Source organism: Tachysurus vachellii, chromosome 7 (genome assembly GCF_030014155.1).
Source record: "Tachysurus vachellii isolate PV-2020 chromosome 7, HZAU_Pvac_v1, whole genome shotgun sequence".
NCBI lineage: Eukaryota > Metazoa > Chordata > Actinopteri > Siluriformes > Bagridae > Tachysurus > Tachysurus vachellii.
The window spans coordinates 19,077,988-19,094,031 of record NC_083466.1 but is presented as its reverse complement, the minus strand read 5'-3'; the positions used below and the strand labels follow the sequence as shown (position 1 = coordinate 19,094,031).

General features: G+C 38.5%; 1 protein-coding gene across 1 annotated transcript; it reads right to left on the bottom strand.

The window, feature by feature from the left end:
- Positions 1 to 4,133: 4,133 nt before the first annotated feature.
- tmem256 (transmembrane protein 256) lies at positions 4,134 to 5,635 on the bottom strand. The gene is made up of 4 exons (XM_060874779.1): positions 5,485 to 5,635; positions 5,256 to 5,293; positions 4,931 to 5,011; positions 4,134 to 4,778 (listed from the first exon to the last, which is right to left on the bottom strand). The coding sequence occupies exons 1-4, from the start codon at positions 5,564 to 5,566 to the stop codon at positions 4,635 to 4,637; spliced, it is 345 nt and encodes a 114-aa protein (XP_060730762.1). The 5' UTR covers positions 5,567 to 5,635; the 3' UTR covers positions 4,134 to 4,634.
- Positions 5,636 to 16,044: the final 10,409 nt, after the last annotated feature.

Genomic DNA, 16,044 nt, shown 5'->3' with positions numbered 1-16,044 from the left:
CACACTCACTCACTCACTCACTTTCACACTCACTCACTCACACTCACTCACACTCACTCACTCACTCTCACTCACTCACTCACTCACACTCTCTCACTCACTCACTCACTCACTCACTCACTCACTCACTCACTCACTCACACTCTCTCACTCACTCACTCAAGCTGAAGCTAAGCCCAGACTTCTAGATCCACTTTAAAGATTCCAGCTCTTCCTGAAAGATTCCCAGAAGTTCCTAAGCCAACTGCACCACTCTCCATACAAAGGAACAATGCCAAATAACTCTCTAAAGAGTGCTGATTATAGCCTATCTTCAAGTAGATTCATATCATCTATATAATTAACAGCACTTAGTTTGTGTTTAGATTCAAAGTTGACATTCTTGACATTGACACTTATTGTCAATTTAGAATTCAAAATCTAATCTAATAATATAATAACTTAATTGTATGCAAAAGTTTGGACACTATTGGCCGAAATTAGAGATTTTGTTGATTTAAGTAGAATAGAAAATGTATAGTAATTATGTTATGTGCAAAAGTTTGGACACACTTTCAGTTCTCAACACTAAATGTACAAGATATGAACTCATTAGGAATTGTTTTGTCTTTAGGAATAATGATATCCGAGTATAATAAGTTTGGACAGGATATACATACAGGGTTAATCAAAAGTGTATAGCTGTGTAGCGGTGCTTGTGCAATCATGTGCATTTAATAGTCATCAGAAAGAAACCTGCAGAATACAGACATCTGATATAGAGAGCACAATATATAAATTAAGTAATTATGGAACTCACTGGTTACAGTCAAAGCTATGTTTGGAGAAAAAAAGGAGCATTATATGTTTGATTTAAAGTTACACCTTTCAGATATATTTTGCTTTGGACTGAGTGGCAGCCAGTGGTAGAGGAAACATTACAGGGATAAAACAGAAGAACAGAAGGAAATTTAGCATACAGTAGTCAGTCAATCAAGAAACCGAAGCTAAAAAGAAACTGGTAACTACAGCTGGACAATAATTCAAAGCAGACTTTAAAATCCAACATTGGGAATGACCCTGACAGACCACTGACTTCAACATCGTTGAAAATATGTAGGTAGACTTAAAGGATTTCTGAGCATTTGGGAATATTTTAGAACTATATGCATTATGAAAAGAAAAGAGGGTGAACATTTATAAAGTGGTGAATAAAAAGACTCTTAGCTAAAGCTGTATTTGGAGCTGTGAAATCAGCCAACGGGGGCATTTTTAAGTAACGACTTAGAGTCAAAACCTTTGTACATGCCACAATTACTTTTTAATATTTTCCTAATTTGTAGAGTTCATCAAATATAAACTTTGCATTGCACTTTTTTTGTGAAAATTGCAAAGCCCTTCTTGTTATTTTTGGCACATCGAGAATCCTTGGCCTAAATGATCCACTATAGCTTCTTACAAGTCATTCATGTGCGACTTACATTCAATAGTGTAAATGAACGTGAATACCATTTCAGCCACCAGAGGCACTTTCAGGCAAACCCACAGACTGCTTTTAAATTCTTCCACTCCCAATTTCGTCCTCGCTTTTTTAGCATGAAGTAAAATGTGATCAAAAGAAATCTTCAGAAGTACTGCTGGGTGCAGCATCCCATCTCCTAACCCTATTCACTGCAGTGTCACCTTGAAATGCCACCCTTTTGAAGTGGCATCTGAGAGACTGGCAGGGCTGATAATTGGTTCTGTGGTGGGAGAGCCAAAGAGAGTTCCTCAAAGCTGCAACACACTGCCTACCTCACAGCACTCTCACATCCTTCAATATAATAAAGAGGCGGAAGAATGAATTTTATTTTCCAGTAGATGTACAAGACAAGTCTGTAGATGCCTGGGTACAAAAACATTCATATACATTAGACTGAATATAACAACAGACTGGAAAAAAGTGTGCGTGTGTATGTGTGTGTGTGTGTGTGTGTGTGTGTGTGTGTGTGTGTGTGTATAGACCTATAACATTTATCTTCCCCCCATGTTTTAAGAACATTCTGCTTGCACTTCTTTTAAGAACTAATTTAAGTTCAAGTCTTTCCTTTTCTTATCTTCTTTTACTTTGCTTTTAGTTAAGTAAAGCACTTTGAATTGGATTAGCATATGAAGTGTGCCTACAAACGATCCCCCCAAAACTTAAGGATCTGAATGCCAAGAAAAAGTAAATCTGGCTGTTTCATTTGTCCCAAAAAAAAAAAAAAAATCAATTTAATCAAATTAAAATCAATTTAATTCGCCAAATATGCAGTAGAGGTACACAAAGTGGTAGCCAAGGGTAAAACAGTTCAAGTAAGCTTTGTTGATTTTAACCCTACACATCATCGTAACTTTTACACAGTCTCTGTAATGTGCATATCGAGTTACAGCCACTATTTCACCAGACCATATAGTGGGGATTTAATAACGGATTTGATGAGCTAGAAACGCTAAATCTCAGGTTCATATGGCATTTACTTTGAGAACGGTTTACTGCAAGCCATAAAAGCCCTCTAGAGGATATGGTCACCTTTAGAGCAGAGGGATCGGGGAAGTTAAGAGCAGATATAGTGCTGGAGTTATGTCAGAGAGACACGAGGTGACAATTTCAGAACTCTACATCAAACATTTTCATAAAGAGAAAATCCAAGCTGAATATTTACTTCAGTTTACTTATGTATGAATGAATGAATGTTAAAAGGGTTCTACAAAAATGTTTGGCATAAATGTTCGCAAACGATATTAACAACTGACCCTTAGACTTCCAGACTTAATTTGAGTAAATAGGTTTTCTTTTCTTATCTCAATAAAGACAAACGTGCTGAAATCCTTGATTGTGGTAATTACACATGCAGTACAGATAGAGTTAAAGATTATTCCCTTAAAGAAATGTGTGTCTATGGGTATGTGAACAGGACAGAGCAGATAATAGAGGGACAGGTGAAATGCAATTAGGGATATCTTTTGTGCAGCCCTGCCTACCATACCGGACTGTGGTTAAGCTAAAAGCAACTTAGCCACCACTTTAATTACCCACAATTCTGTGGCTCAGCTCTGTGCTTCAGCACACAGAGATAGCCCAAAAACCAAACAACAGAGTGACCGCAAGACCATGGCGAAATCCCAGGCATGTAAAACAGTGCAAAGCTTCCCAATCAGCTGAAGGAAGAAAGAAGAGACAGTTTATGGTCCATAAGAGCACAGCAGTTCACCCAGAGCAGAGAGGCATGCTATGCCCTTATGGATTTTAAAAAGGAGATACTGATCTGACTCGGGTAATGAGTAGGCAGTACAATTCCTGCACTAGCAAAATGTCAGGGCAAAAAGAAAAAATGCAAAGAAAAACAAACAAAAAAAGACTTATCAAAACAGCCTCCATGTACAATTTCTATAACCCTGCTATAACACCGAGATCCTCAGGAGACCTCAACTTCAAATTAGGCCCAATTAAATGTGACAGTGACATTTAAAATCATTATAAAATGTAGTTAGATCAGCTGAGACCCTTATTTTCAAGATAGATGTCCTATTTGTGCTCGGAAGTGTGCGCTCACCCACAAGCCTGATGCAGTGCGGACTCAATTGGCTTTGATTGCTTGACCTCGATTTGTGCAGTGGCGTTAATAGTCCCAATTAATGAGGGTTTTATGAGAGACTATCAGGGTTTATTGGGGCATGCAGTGTCTATATGAGCCCCACCAACCCCCTCCCACCCCTGTTTCATGCTTATGAGAAAGCCTTGCTTTCTGAGCTGGAGATTTATTAACCAATTTTCTAAAAGGTCCCCAAACCCGGTGCTCGGCATAAAGTCAGGGATCCAGGATTTAATGCTTCTATAGATTTCTCTCTTCATTTAAATATAGAGATGCTGGAACTCTGGCCACTTTAAAACAAGCACTGACAATAATAGACAGCTTTGTGCCATTTTACTCGCAAGCTCAATCCCCAAAGGGTTATTGAGACATCTCAAAGCTGACCTGTGAAGCTTATTCACCAAGCCTTCTCCGGCACAATATCAGAAGGTCAATCTGGCAATCACTTTCTCAGACAGATTTATTTTTCTTCCTGAGAAACAAAGGTGCTAAATCACAATTTAAAAATACACACACCTGGACTAGACTCACATTACAAGCTTTTGTTCAAATATATATTTTTTATTTTTTGCCTGGATTCAATCCATCGGTGATTCAAATGCGTAAATGAAACATTTCTAAAATCAGGATGACATCCATAAGCTAATACATTATAGGGAAATGAACAAGCAGATAGCAATAGATTCTTTAAACACTTGAAATTCTTTAAATTCTTTTAGCACTTTAAAGATTCTGTGCCCTGGTGGTCATCTCAAAGATTCTGTGCCCTGGTGGTCATCTCAAAGATTCTGTGCCCTGGTGGTCATCTCATTGGCCGTTTATGATTAAGGAATAATGGCAAAAATGCTAGTGCTGATTGTGTGGCCAAGTTCTGGATATGTATAATTTTTTCTGTAAAAAGGAAAGTATGATCCTATAGCTTTATCATTATTTTCCTTACTTGATTAAACAACTTCACCCACCACACCATATCTCCAGCTCTTTACACTTAAATTAAACGCTCTGCCAGAAAGTAATTGCCAACCACCAGGAGATCAAAGCTCAGAGTGCCATAGCAAGCCAGCCAACAATGAAAAGTACGCCCCCGACAGGTGCCAGCTTGCCAAAGGAGGGATCACCCGTTAAAGCCTGGTGGTATAGAGGACCACAGAAGCAGCCCATGCCTGTCAGGAGAATTGCCCCAGCCTACAAACAGAAAGGCAACATTACAATAGGGAACATTTGCATCAGAAAAACCCAGCAAACAAAAGTCTCTCATATGTTCTTCTGTAAACATGCTGTTATGTGTAGATGTCTATAAAACAGCTGTATGTTATTTGAGGTGCAATTGCGCTTACCAGAGCAGGTTTCCTGCATCGAGAGGCTCCCAAAAGAGCCAAACTGTGGTAGAAATGATAGGTATTGGCCGTGCTGTAGAGCTGAGGAAAAAAGATTCTTTTTTAAAACATATTTTTCACCTTCTATGCAAGTCCCTGTCGATGAGTCTAGTCTGTACTATACATACAACAAGGTACTGGAACAAGTGCATGTAATGTCAGGTCATATAACTGTACTAACTAAAATAGTGTTATAGTAGAAATGCAGTTATAGAAAAGTAATCAACACCTTTGATGTGAGATTTCTACAGCACTGTAGTATAATAATACATACAATGATACACACCTCTCTCTGGTACTCATTCCTGTTACTCAGCCTGAACCCTACAACAGAAATAATAGGATTTTAATATACAGAATGATTCATTATAGTCACAGATACATATAATTACATTATAAACCACAGTATTAATAGTTTTTATTATTGTACAAAGTTCACTACTTAGCTGAAGTTAGTTATTCAGACTTTCACTATGAAAACAATCCTTAAAAAAACAAATCCATCTTTAGCTCACCATGAGCTCCATAAGCGCCGGCGGTGACCGCCAGAGCCCCGCTCAGGGCAGCGAACCTCTGCACTATTAACGACGCGCTCATGTTTCTGTAACACACGTACAACACCACAAACACGTGACTTTCACAAGAGACAAAACTTCCTGCAGCTACTTCCGTACTGAGCCACAATGGCGAATCAGGGCACGGGCTGTGGTCACGTGACAGCACGTCAATAATCACCCAAAAAAAAAAAGCTTTGAGCTTATTAAATTATAAACGAGATGAAAATTTTATTTGCAGCTTTAATCTTTTTACTGAAAAATTATTTTAGACATAAGTAACTATAGACATAACTCCATTTTTGTCATTTTGAAAAAAAAAAGTTTGTGTAAAACCTTATTATTATTATTATTATTATTATTATTATTATTATTATTATTATTATTATTATTGTTGTTGTTGTTGTTGTTATTATTTATATTCTTCTTATTGTTGTTGTTAATATTATTATTATTATTATTATTATTATTATTATTATTATTATTATTATTATTATTGTTATTATTTATATTCTCCTGTCGTGGCGGCAATCCCCGAACCCGGTGGTGGACCCCAGGAGTAAGGGGTGCCGTCAAGCTGAAGAGGGAGTCCTATCGAGCCTGGTTGGCTCGAGGGATTCCGGAGGCAGCTGATAGGTACCGGAGGGCCAAGCGAGCTTCAGCCCGGGTGGTTGCGGAGGCAAAAACTCGGGTCTGGGAGGAGTTCGGTGAGGCCATGGAGAAGGACTATCGGTTGGCCTCAAAGAAATTCTGGCAAACTGTCAGGTGCCTCAGGAGGGGGAAGCAGTGCCCTGCACACACTGTTTACAGTGGGAGTGGGAATCTGCTGACTTCGACTGGGGACGTCCTCGGACGGTGGAAGGAGTACTTCGTGGTTCTCCTCAACCCCACCGACATGTCTTCCATTGAGGAAGCAGAGGCCGAGGGCTCAGTTGTGGACTCGTCGATCCCCCAAGCTGAGATCACTGAGGTAGTTGAGAAGCTCCTCAGTGGCAAGGCACCGGGGGTGGATGAGATCTGCCCTGAGTACCTCAAGTCTCTGGATGTAGTGGGGCTGTCTTGGTTGACACACCTCTGCAACATCGCGTGGTGGCTGGGGACAGTGCCTCTGGACTGGCAGACGGGGGTGGTGGTCCCTCTGTTTAAGAAGGGGGACCGGAGGGTATATGCCAGGGTACTGGAGAGGAGAATTCGGCCGATAGTCGAACCTCGGATTCAGGATGAACAATGCGGGTTTCGTCCCGGTCGTGGAACACTGGACCATCTCTATACCCTCGCCAGGTTGCTGGTGGGTTCATGGGAGTTTGCCCAACCAGTCCACATGTGCTTTGTGGATCTGGAGAAGGCATTCGACTGTGTCCCTCGTGGTGACCTGTGGGGGGTGCTCTGGGAGTATGGGGTCCGGGGCCCTCTGCTAAGGGCTGTCCGGTCCCTATATGACCGGAGCAGGAGTTTGGTTCGCATTGCCGGCAGTAAGTCAGACTTGTTCCCGGTGCATGTTGGACTCCGGCAGGGCTGCCCTTTGTCACCGGTCCTGTTCGTTATCTATATGGACAGGATTTCTAGGCGCAGTCGGGGGCCGGAGGGAGTCCGGTTTGGGGACCACAGGATTTCGTCTCTGCTTTTTGCAGATGATGTTGTCCTGTTGGCTTCCTCAAATCAGGACCTTCAGCGTGCACTGGGACGGTTTTCAGCCGAGTGTGAAGCGGCAGGGATGAGAATTAGCACCTCCAAGTCCGAGGCCATGGTTCTCAACCGGAAAAGGGTGGCTTGCCTCCTTCAGGTTGGTGGAGATCTCCTGCCTCAAGTGGAGGAGTTTAGGTATCTTGGGGTCTTGTTCACGAGTGAGGGAAGGATGGAGCGGCAGATCGGTGTATCTTCTGCAGTGATGCGGTCGATATACCGGTCTGTTGTGGTGAAGAAAGAGCTGAGCCGCAAGGCAAAGCTCTCTATTTACCAGTCGATCTACGTTCCTACCCTCACCTATGGTCATGAGCTTTGGGACATGACCGAAACGACAATATCCCGGATACAGGCAGCCGAAATGAGTTTCCTCCGCAGGGTGGCTGTCGCTCCCTTAGAGATACATTAGGGTGAGGAGCTCGGTCACTCGGGAGGAGCTCAGAGTAGAGCCGCTGCTCCTCCACATCGAGAGGAGTCAGCTAAGGTGGCTCGGGCATCTGTTCCGGATGCCTCCTGGATGCCTCCCTGGGGAGGTGTGCAACCGGGAGGAGGCCCTGAGGAAGACCTAGGACACGCTGGAGGGACTATGTCTCTCGGCTGGCCTGGGAACGCCTCGGTATTCCCCCGGAAGAGCTGGAGGAAGTGTCTGGGGAGAGGGAAGTCTGGGCATCCCTGCTTAGACTGCTGCCCCCGCGACCCGGTCCCGGATAAGTAGAAAATGTATGGATGGATTCTTCTTCTTCTTCTTCTTCTTCTTCTTCTTCTTCTTCTTCTTCTTCTTCTTCTTCGTCTTCTTCTTCTTCTTATTATTATTATTATTATTATTGTTGGTATTATTATTATTATTATTATTATTATTATTATTATTATTATTGCGTGTGCATTTATTTGTCTGTTTGTTGTACATTAATTCATTTGTAGCCTCCCCAACATTTATTTTGTTTATATTGTTTACATTGTCTGTATGTTTATGATATTCACATCTTGTTTATCCATGCATTATGATAAAATAAAAGGAATAAAATGGACTTGATTTTCGAAAATATTTAATCAATATAACAATCTTATATAGCTGTCAAAAATTAGATAGCAATAAATGTTGTAATAATATATATAAATGCAAGGTTATCATCTTTGCTTCCTAAATGAATGAGTTTAAGACCGCTGTGTACTTCATCTTCTCAGTCCATAAATATTAACTTTCTTTTAAGTTTTATTTTTTAGGTTAAAGAGGTTACAGAAGATGAATGAATGTGTTGTATTCAATAGAGCAAATAAACACATTTGAAATGTGAAATAATGTCTTCAAATAACTTACTTTGTTTCTCTCTATTTCTAAGATACTACATGACAGGTGAACAAGGAATGTGACTAAAAAATAAACCTTCAGCCCTTACAGCTAAACAAGGACAGAACTATTGTAGCTGAAATAAATAGACCACATAAAATACATTTATGGCCAAGTTTATAACCAGCGTTACACAATTTTCCCACAAAGGTCATCGAAGACACCAGAAAATGGGCTAAAACTAAACATTTACAAAAAGAAGGTGCATGTCAGAAGATAAAATGACTAATTCAGTGAGTTCAATTAGTTAGCCTTTCCTCTGAGTACTAAAAACACAGATAAAGGTAAGAGATTCCAAATGGTTTTGATCTCCCATTGCTACCTGAATGACCCCGATTCACAGTTTAAAATATCACAGGCATTTCATCTAGCTTAAAACAACATAATTCATTTGCCATCTGAATTAAATGATTGTGGTATTGTGAATTTATTAATAAACCGCCTGAATGGTACAACTATCGTGCCTGTTTTTTATAACAACATCAAATAAGCAAATAAACCTTTCCACCTCAATTGCATGTCAACTCAAATCCCATTTCTGAGGGATAATTGATACTCCTTGATACTCCTATGTAATTCATCTTGGTAAATGAATCTGAGACTTTGATATTAATAGTCATTGTAGCATTGTAGGTGTATATTTTTTAAAGGTCGTGAATATGAACTCGTATTTTCATATTATAAATTCAGTTATGTGGCTTGCACCCATGACTTTATGAAGTTTGTGGAATATCATACTTAATACATGGCCTCTAGTATTTACTTTAAGAATTCTCTTGATATGATGTGATATTTTACGTCAAGATGTATTCATGTTGCCACACCACTGACTCCAGGATGTCTTTGTGCACCATTCCAAGCATGAAGTAAAGTGTAATATTATTAACTAATAATCTCCATGCTTGGGTGGCAGGGTGGGTGTTGCAAAAGACCTCACGGTTTCTGGTCTCCTGTTCCCAAAGATAGTCCGATTGCTTTGATAAAAAGTATTATTATACTGTGTACATGTACTAATGTACTAATATATTATACTGTGTACATGTAACATGTACATTCTACATTTTTTTCTTTTTCTCCCCTAAAATGATTCTAATTGTGTGTATATATATATATATATATATATATATATATATATATATATATATATATATATATATATATATATATATATATGATATTGGTATTGCTACTGAAATGATATCATGAGGCAGGAGGAAATAATTAATATATATATTATTTCCTCCTGCCTCATGATATCATTTCAGTAGTGACATTATAAGTCTAAATAATGCACAGATGTCTTATTCTGCACACATAGCCTTGACCTGAGGTAAGCATGCTGGTCCTGCATTTGTTACTTGACTGCTTAGTTGATAACTTTGTTTATTTCATTCTGAATCTGCAGGATAGATGTTGCAGACTCCAGTGGGGGGCACTGTTTTTCTATCACCTTAAACACACCTGCCTTGTTTATAGACTGAAACAGTATCTGGGGTGACAGTAAATCCATAATGCTTTTAAAATTCACTTGTAAAGAGGCCAGATTTAAATATGAGTTTATGATTAATTCATTTTAATTACTACCCCATTAAAAAGCAGCCTGTTAGATGATGCTGCAGCAGAGCAGATTCTGCATCTCTATAGTATGAGAATGATAAGCAGTTCTACCATACAGCAATGAGCTTGACCTGGCTGTCATTTATCTCTATCATGCTGCAGCTCTCTTTATAAACGCTTCGTTTGATTTCCGGTGTAAAGACCATACATGAAGCGATAATATGTCACCGAGTGGGTCTTTGAATATCTTTAGAACTTTATAACATGACACTATTTTCAAATTCACATCTTCCCCGTTTTATCTGTGAGTGGCAGGCAATACTGAGCATGACAGGACAGTTATAAAAGATTTTCTTGTAAAAGTGGAAATGATTCACTCTGCCAGGATAGCAAGCCTCCATTTTATTACAGAGCATCTGTGTTTTTTTCTGTAGGTTGGGACAGACAATTCTTTTTAACCACCACTCTAACAATGTTGGTAAATAATTAAATAACTTGGCATTCCCAAATTCAAACAATTAACTGGCCCAAAATCAAAAAAGCAATTTTATTACTCATAAAATTTCACAATTTGAATTTGTGTTCTTTCTGTCCCTTTTGTTCCTTCTGGTTAGAAAATCCTGTCAGAGTTTACAGAGTCCTGTAGTAGTGAAGCAGGTTATACAGTAAAACATCTACCTGGTTGTTAGAATTCAATATGATTCTATTTTATTTGTATAGCGCTTTTAACAGTGCACAATGTCTAAAAGCAGCTTTACAGAAATATAAAAATTCTGAATAAAAATGCCAAAGCTTAAAATCCCTGAGATGATATGAGGAAGAAACGGTGTGAAGAATCAGAATCGGAACCTATCCTCATCTGAGAGCCCAAAGAGAGTGTGATTATAAATAATGTCCTGTCTACAATTGTATATTTATAACACGTGTACCATTACAAATCTTTATTCTACAAAGACAAATATTATGTTTTAATTTTCAATATGAATTCATTTTAGTTACAGTTAGGCCTGTGCTGAAAATCAGTCCAAACATATGTAAGGAATAAAAATTGATAGGTCATGATTTTATAGAAGAATAATCAACATTCAGTAATCAAAAGGGTGATATGTTACCATGGAAGAAGTTGATTGTTTACTAATAGAAGCATGTCCTTTTGTGCATTTTTACATGACATTTATGACATTCAGCAGACACCATTATCCAGAGTGACTTACATTTATCTCGTTTGTACAGCTGAGCAACTGACCTTTGCTCAGGGATTCAAACCCACAACCTTCCAAGAGGTGGTCCAACACCATATGCACTGAGCTACTATTTCCCCCTTTATGCTACATTCACACATGCAGCAATTCCACTAGCTACCAGCTACCACTTCCACTACCACTAGCATTACACTTGACAAGAATTGTTTTCTTGCAGGGAGGTTTATCCTTTGTGTGTAAAATTCATCACTGTATATGTGCATCATATCAAGGGAGATAAAGGAGAAGCGGTGTGTGCTCTTTGCCTCGGATCACGTGCGCTCTACTGTCTTCATTCCCACTGGTAGCTGCTACAATATGTTGCACCACATTTGCGCAAAATTAAACTTTTCTTAATTTGTCACATCACTGAACATGTCCACATATAGTCAAAAATTAAAGCTCACCGGTCCATGTGTATTTGTGAGTCCTTGTATGTGTGAATGTAGCATTACACCCCAAAAGTTTCTCAATGCTACCAATTTTTATTTGTTAAAGAATAACACACTGTACTGTATGTTTTATTTTATTAAATGTTGTGCAAAGTCCCGGAAACAGGTTAGTTCCTTTTTTCACTTACTATACATTATAACAGCTGGTCATTCTTCACCAGCCTGTCGTTTACTCTTTCTTCAGTTTTAAGACATTTGAAGAAAAAACAAATGCAGCTTGATAACAAGACATTGCAAAGCTTTCCTTCATCCTGAAGAAAGGTTTCTTGTTACAGTTTTTCCCCTCACCTCAAATCCCTGACACTGAAGACTTTAAAAGGAGAGACATTTTTAATTTGTTTATGTAAAGTGTTAACCATTCTATTCCTTAAGAATTTGCATTGCAGTCAGAACTAACACTAGAACTGCTCTTATACGAAATCAAGCTCCTGACCAATCAGATATTCTGTTTAATTCTATTCTATTTTACCCTTTTTGTTGAACAACAACAGATAAGTTAGGGCTTACAAAATCACACTCTTTTACAATGTTTTATAACAATTTCCTGCATTTGACCTTTTTACATCCTTGAACCATGGCGCTTCAATAAAACTTGAGACTGAGCAGTAGCAGATCTGGCAACCAGGATGTCTGTACTTTCATTACAGAGATGCTTCCTGCAGTGAAGGAGAGTACCATCAAATAAGATATGCAGGAGGCTACAAGAGGAAATCTGACATTTTAGTGCTGAGTTTGCACATTTTCAGATCACTCAGCACTTACTATATGAAATAATGATAAGTAGCTGATGTGTATAACTTGACACCAGCGCCTTATTTGGAATGATCACATGCTTTATCTTCTAATCTTTTCTTAGCTGATCTAACTTCTAAAGAACTTTAAACAGTTTAATGATGATTTAACAAGGGAACAGCTTGTGGGATGGTAGATCATACAGTATTATGGTGACCTACTTTGTGTATATAGCATTGCCATGGCTAGCCTTCTATTGCATGGTGTTGTGTCTGGGTAACACTTTAGCCTTTCACAAACACAAAACACACCAATTAAAAAATATCCTTTGTAAAAGGAAGGAAAAAAAGGAAACCAAAAGTGTGCTTTTTTGATCATATGACCTTTCCCAACTCTTGTCATCAACTGCCTGCATTTGTAGCAGCCATATTATTTTGTATCGGCAAAATTGTCTAAAAAATGGCACCATCTTTTCATAGATTTCTTTTTGCAGATTTATAAAATAGCCTTGTTTATTCAAAGCAACATCATGCATCAGTGGCCTGACGATTCCATGTTTTCCTGCTTGTTAGTAATATGGTCCTTGACATATGAGTAAATCCACAATTATTGTACTCTCACTGCAAACCATGTTTTTGAGATGAACGATAACAAAAATTTCATAATAATATTTATTGATTCAGCTAATGGTAGTCAGATTTTCATGACAGAAATACATCTATGTTTACAGGTCTGTAGCTAATGAGTCTTAATATTGTATGTCCTAAAAGCATGGGTAGTATCACTGATTGTTCTTTCATATGATAGATACCTGTAGTACAATAGTGGATGCTTGGCTGTGCTGTAAAAACTGATTCCACTGTTTGTGGTGTCCTAAAGATAGAGCAACTCAGCTCATTGGACTTTACAGCCGAGGAGGGAAACTGTCTCTGCAATCAAGAAAAATCTGCAGCAATAGGGAAAGGCTTTGGGAAATGAAATGAAAAAGAGGCTGTCCTCTACCTTGTACCTCTACCACCAATCCCTGTCTGTCTGGAGAACACAGTCTGCTGGACAGTCTACAATAACTGTAGAAGGAGGGGCAAAATTCTCTGGATGCAAGGGCATCGTCAAGGTCAAGTGCATTAAGTGAGAAGATTTACTCTGTTTCACTCCTGAGAAAAAATACTTTTTTTTTTCTTCCACACGCATTAAAGCTGAAGTAGTGTTGTACCTAATGACAAAGCAGCTGTGACTCTTACTTTCTCACATTCTGCAGTACATTTTAACTATGTTTAAATAATGTCAGACTCTTTTAGAGCCTCTGCTTCATTTTATAATATAAAAACTGAACTGAAAATAAATTTTGTAAAACTTTTTTTTTCCTTTGATGGGAATTGTTGCTTATAAGTAACAAACCTCTACTAAAAGGATAATTAACACTAACCGGCTTTGTTCGTGCCAATGTTTCCATTTATATTATAAGTACTTTTTTAAAATATGTTTTTGTTTTTTTTAAATAAAATTATGCATCTTTAATTAAAGTTTTTTAATTACACACTGCTATTGCATGTTGTTGTCCCAAAGTTACGTATTCAGATATACTCCTCGCTCTAAAATATATTTAAAAATCTTAGCACAATAGCTTATTATACACCATGATAAGTAAAAAGGTGTGGCTAAATATTTTTAATCTATTATTTCATAAGGTATGCAGTAGTAGGGTAGATTTAAATCAAATATTTTATACATGACATGAGTTTCAGTCCCAGTCCCTTGTTTCAGCTGTTACAAAAAGGAAAACAAGCAAGAAGCACTATTGTTAGTGTTCATTAAGCTCATCTGCATCTTCCCTTCAATGGCGATCAATGCAAATTGATGCAGTTTAGTCACTGGTTGTTTTTTTTTACAAAAGCCCATCACTGCATAGCCCCGTCTGCTCCATTCAGCCACTCTGAATGCTGTTCAAGGAAAATAGATGCACTTCCTTTAGTGTTTCCTTCTTTTTATCCGTGGTCTCGCTTGTTACCAGACTGATCCTTTTTCCTCCATTCTTTTACTTTATCTTCTGTGTAAGTAGAGGTTGTTGTGAAGGCTGTGATTTTGAGCAAACTATTCATTTAGCCTTGATAAGGTGTAGAGGATTGTCATTTAGGTAATACAAACAAAATACCAGTTCTGGAATCATGTTTCAGGTAAAATGGTTCAAATAGAAGGATCTCGCTCTGTGTGTTTGCAGTCTGCTGCACAGGGTTTCTGCAGCGATGACGTGCTATCACTAAGCAGCTCTTTCTGGGGTTCAGCGAATATTTGGGTGGTTGCTAGGTGATGTTCCATGCCGTCTCCAAGAACTGGCTCTCAGACAGTCACGTCTTCTCTCTCTCTCTCCCTCTCCCCCTCTCTCTCTTGTTTCTTTTTTATCTTTGACGGTGTTTCTTAGAGGTCATCGACTTCATCTAATAAGCCAAGATTCTCTGCTTTCCCCAATTCGATCCTTGAGTAATGACTGCAAGGTAGAAATTGCTTTAACTATCATAACATGGGGATCAATGTGCATGGATTTTTCCATAGTGATCGAATGATTTGGTGGTGGTGGTAGGGTGGTGGTGGTAGGGTGGTGGTAGGATCTTATTAAGAGGTGAACCTCAAGTTCAACTGCTACCTCTTGAGCAAGGTGTTAAAATAATTTGCAAAATAATATTTAAAAAAAAAAAAAAGGAAAACTGATTCATTGCTGTTGGCTCTTGCTCATGACTCCTATTAGCAAGGTTAATTGTAAGAGGATTAGGACTGTACTGGCCTCAGGGGCTACTAGACTCTCTCTAAGAAGATATGGTCAGTAGCACAAGTGTAGTTATGACGGAGAATGTCATTTTCAATATATGCCTAAATACTTAGAGGCTAGTTTATTAGGTTAAACCAGCATATACATAGATTTTCACTAAACTATATTGTTTTATACTAAACTTATACTAAATACTATATATTTGACTAAAGAGTGTACAGTAATAGAAAGGAGATTATTTACAATTGCACTAGCCGGTGTCACACAGATGAGAAGAGGTTCTCTTTTGGATTTGGTTCCTCTAAGGTTTTCTTCCTAATCTTTTACATGCCTCCATTGGCTCTGGTTTGCTCACTGGAAATAAATATAAAAATAAGTATACTTTTGAAACTTTGAAAAATGTTCTTTATTCTAAACTGTTTCAATGTCTGCTTTGTGGCAATGAATGTGCTGTAGTAGCCCAGTGGGCATGGTGTTTTAGTGGGTGCCATGTTTGTCTTCCTGTGTCCCCAGGTACTCTGGTTTCCTCACACAGTCAAAAGATGTGTGTTGTAGGCTGATTGGTACCTCTCAGTGGTCTGTAGTATGAGTGTGTGCATGATTGTGCCCTGTAATAAGTTGGCTTACTGTTGTCTTACAGACTGTGCTCATGACCCTACATAGGATAAGTGGAACAGAAAATAGCTCAGCTTATCATCCAGAATTTACTCCATTCTTTAAATGAAATATAACTTCAGATATAGA

What these genes read in the sequence shown, in the direction of transcription:
- tmem256 (XM_060874779.1), bottom strand. Translation starts at nt 5,566, where the DNA reads ATGAGCGCGTCGTTAATAGTGCAGAGGTTCGCTGCCCTGAGCGGGGCT. An exon ending in CGGCGCTTATGGAGCTCATG is followed by an intron (nt 5,294 to 5,484) that starts GTGAGCTAAAGA and finishes TTTCTGTTGTAG; the next exon opens with GGTTCAGGCTGAGTAACAGG. An exon ending in GATGCAGGAAACCTGCTCTG is followed by an intron (nt 4,779 to 4,930) that starts GTAAGCGCAATT and finishes TTCTGTTTGTAG; the next exon opens with GCTGGGGCAATTCTCCTGAC.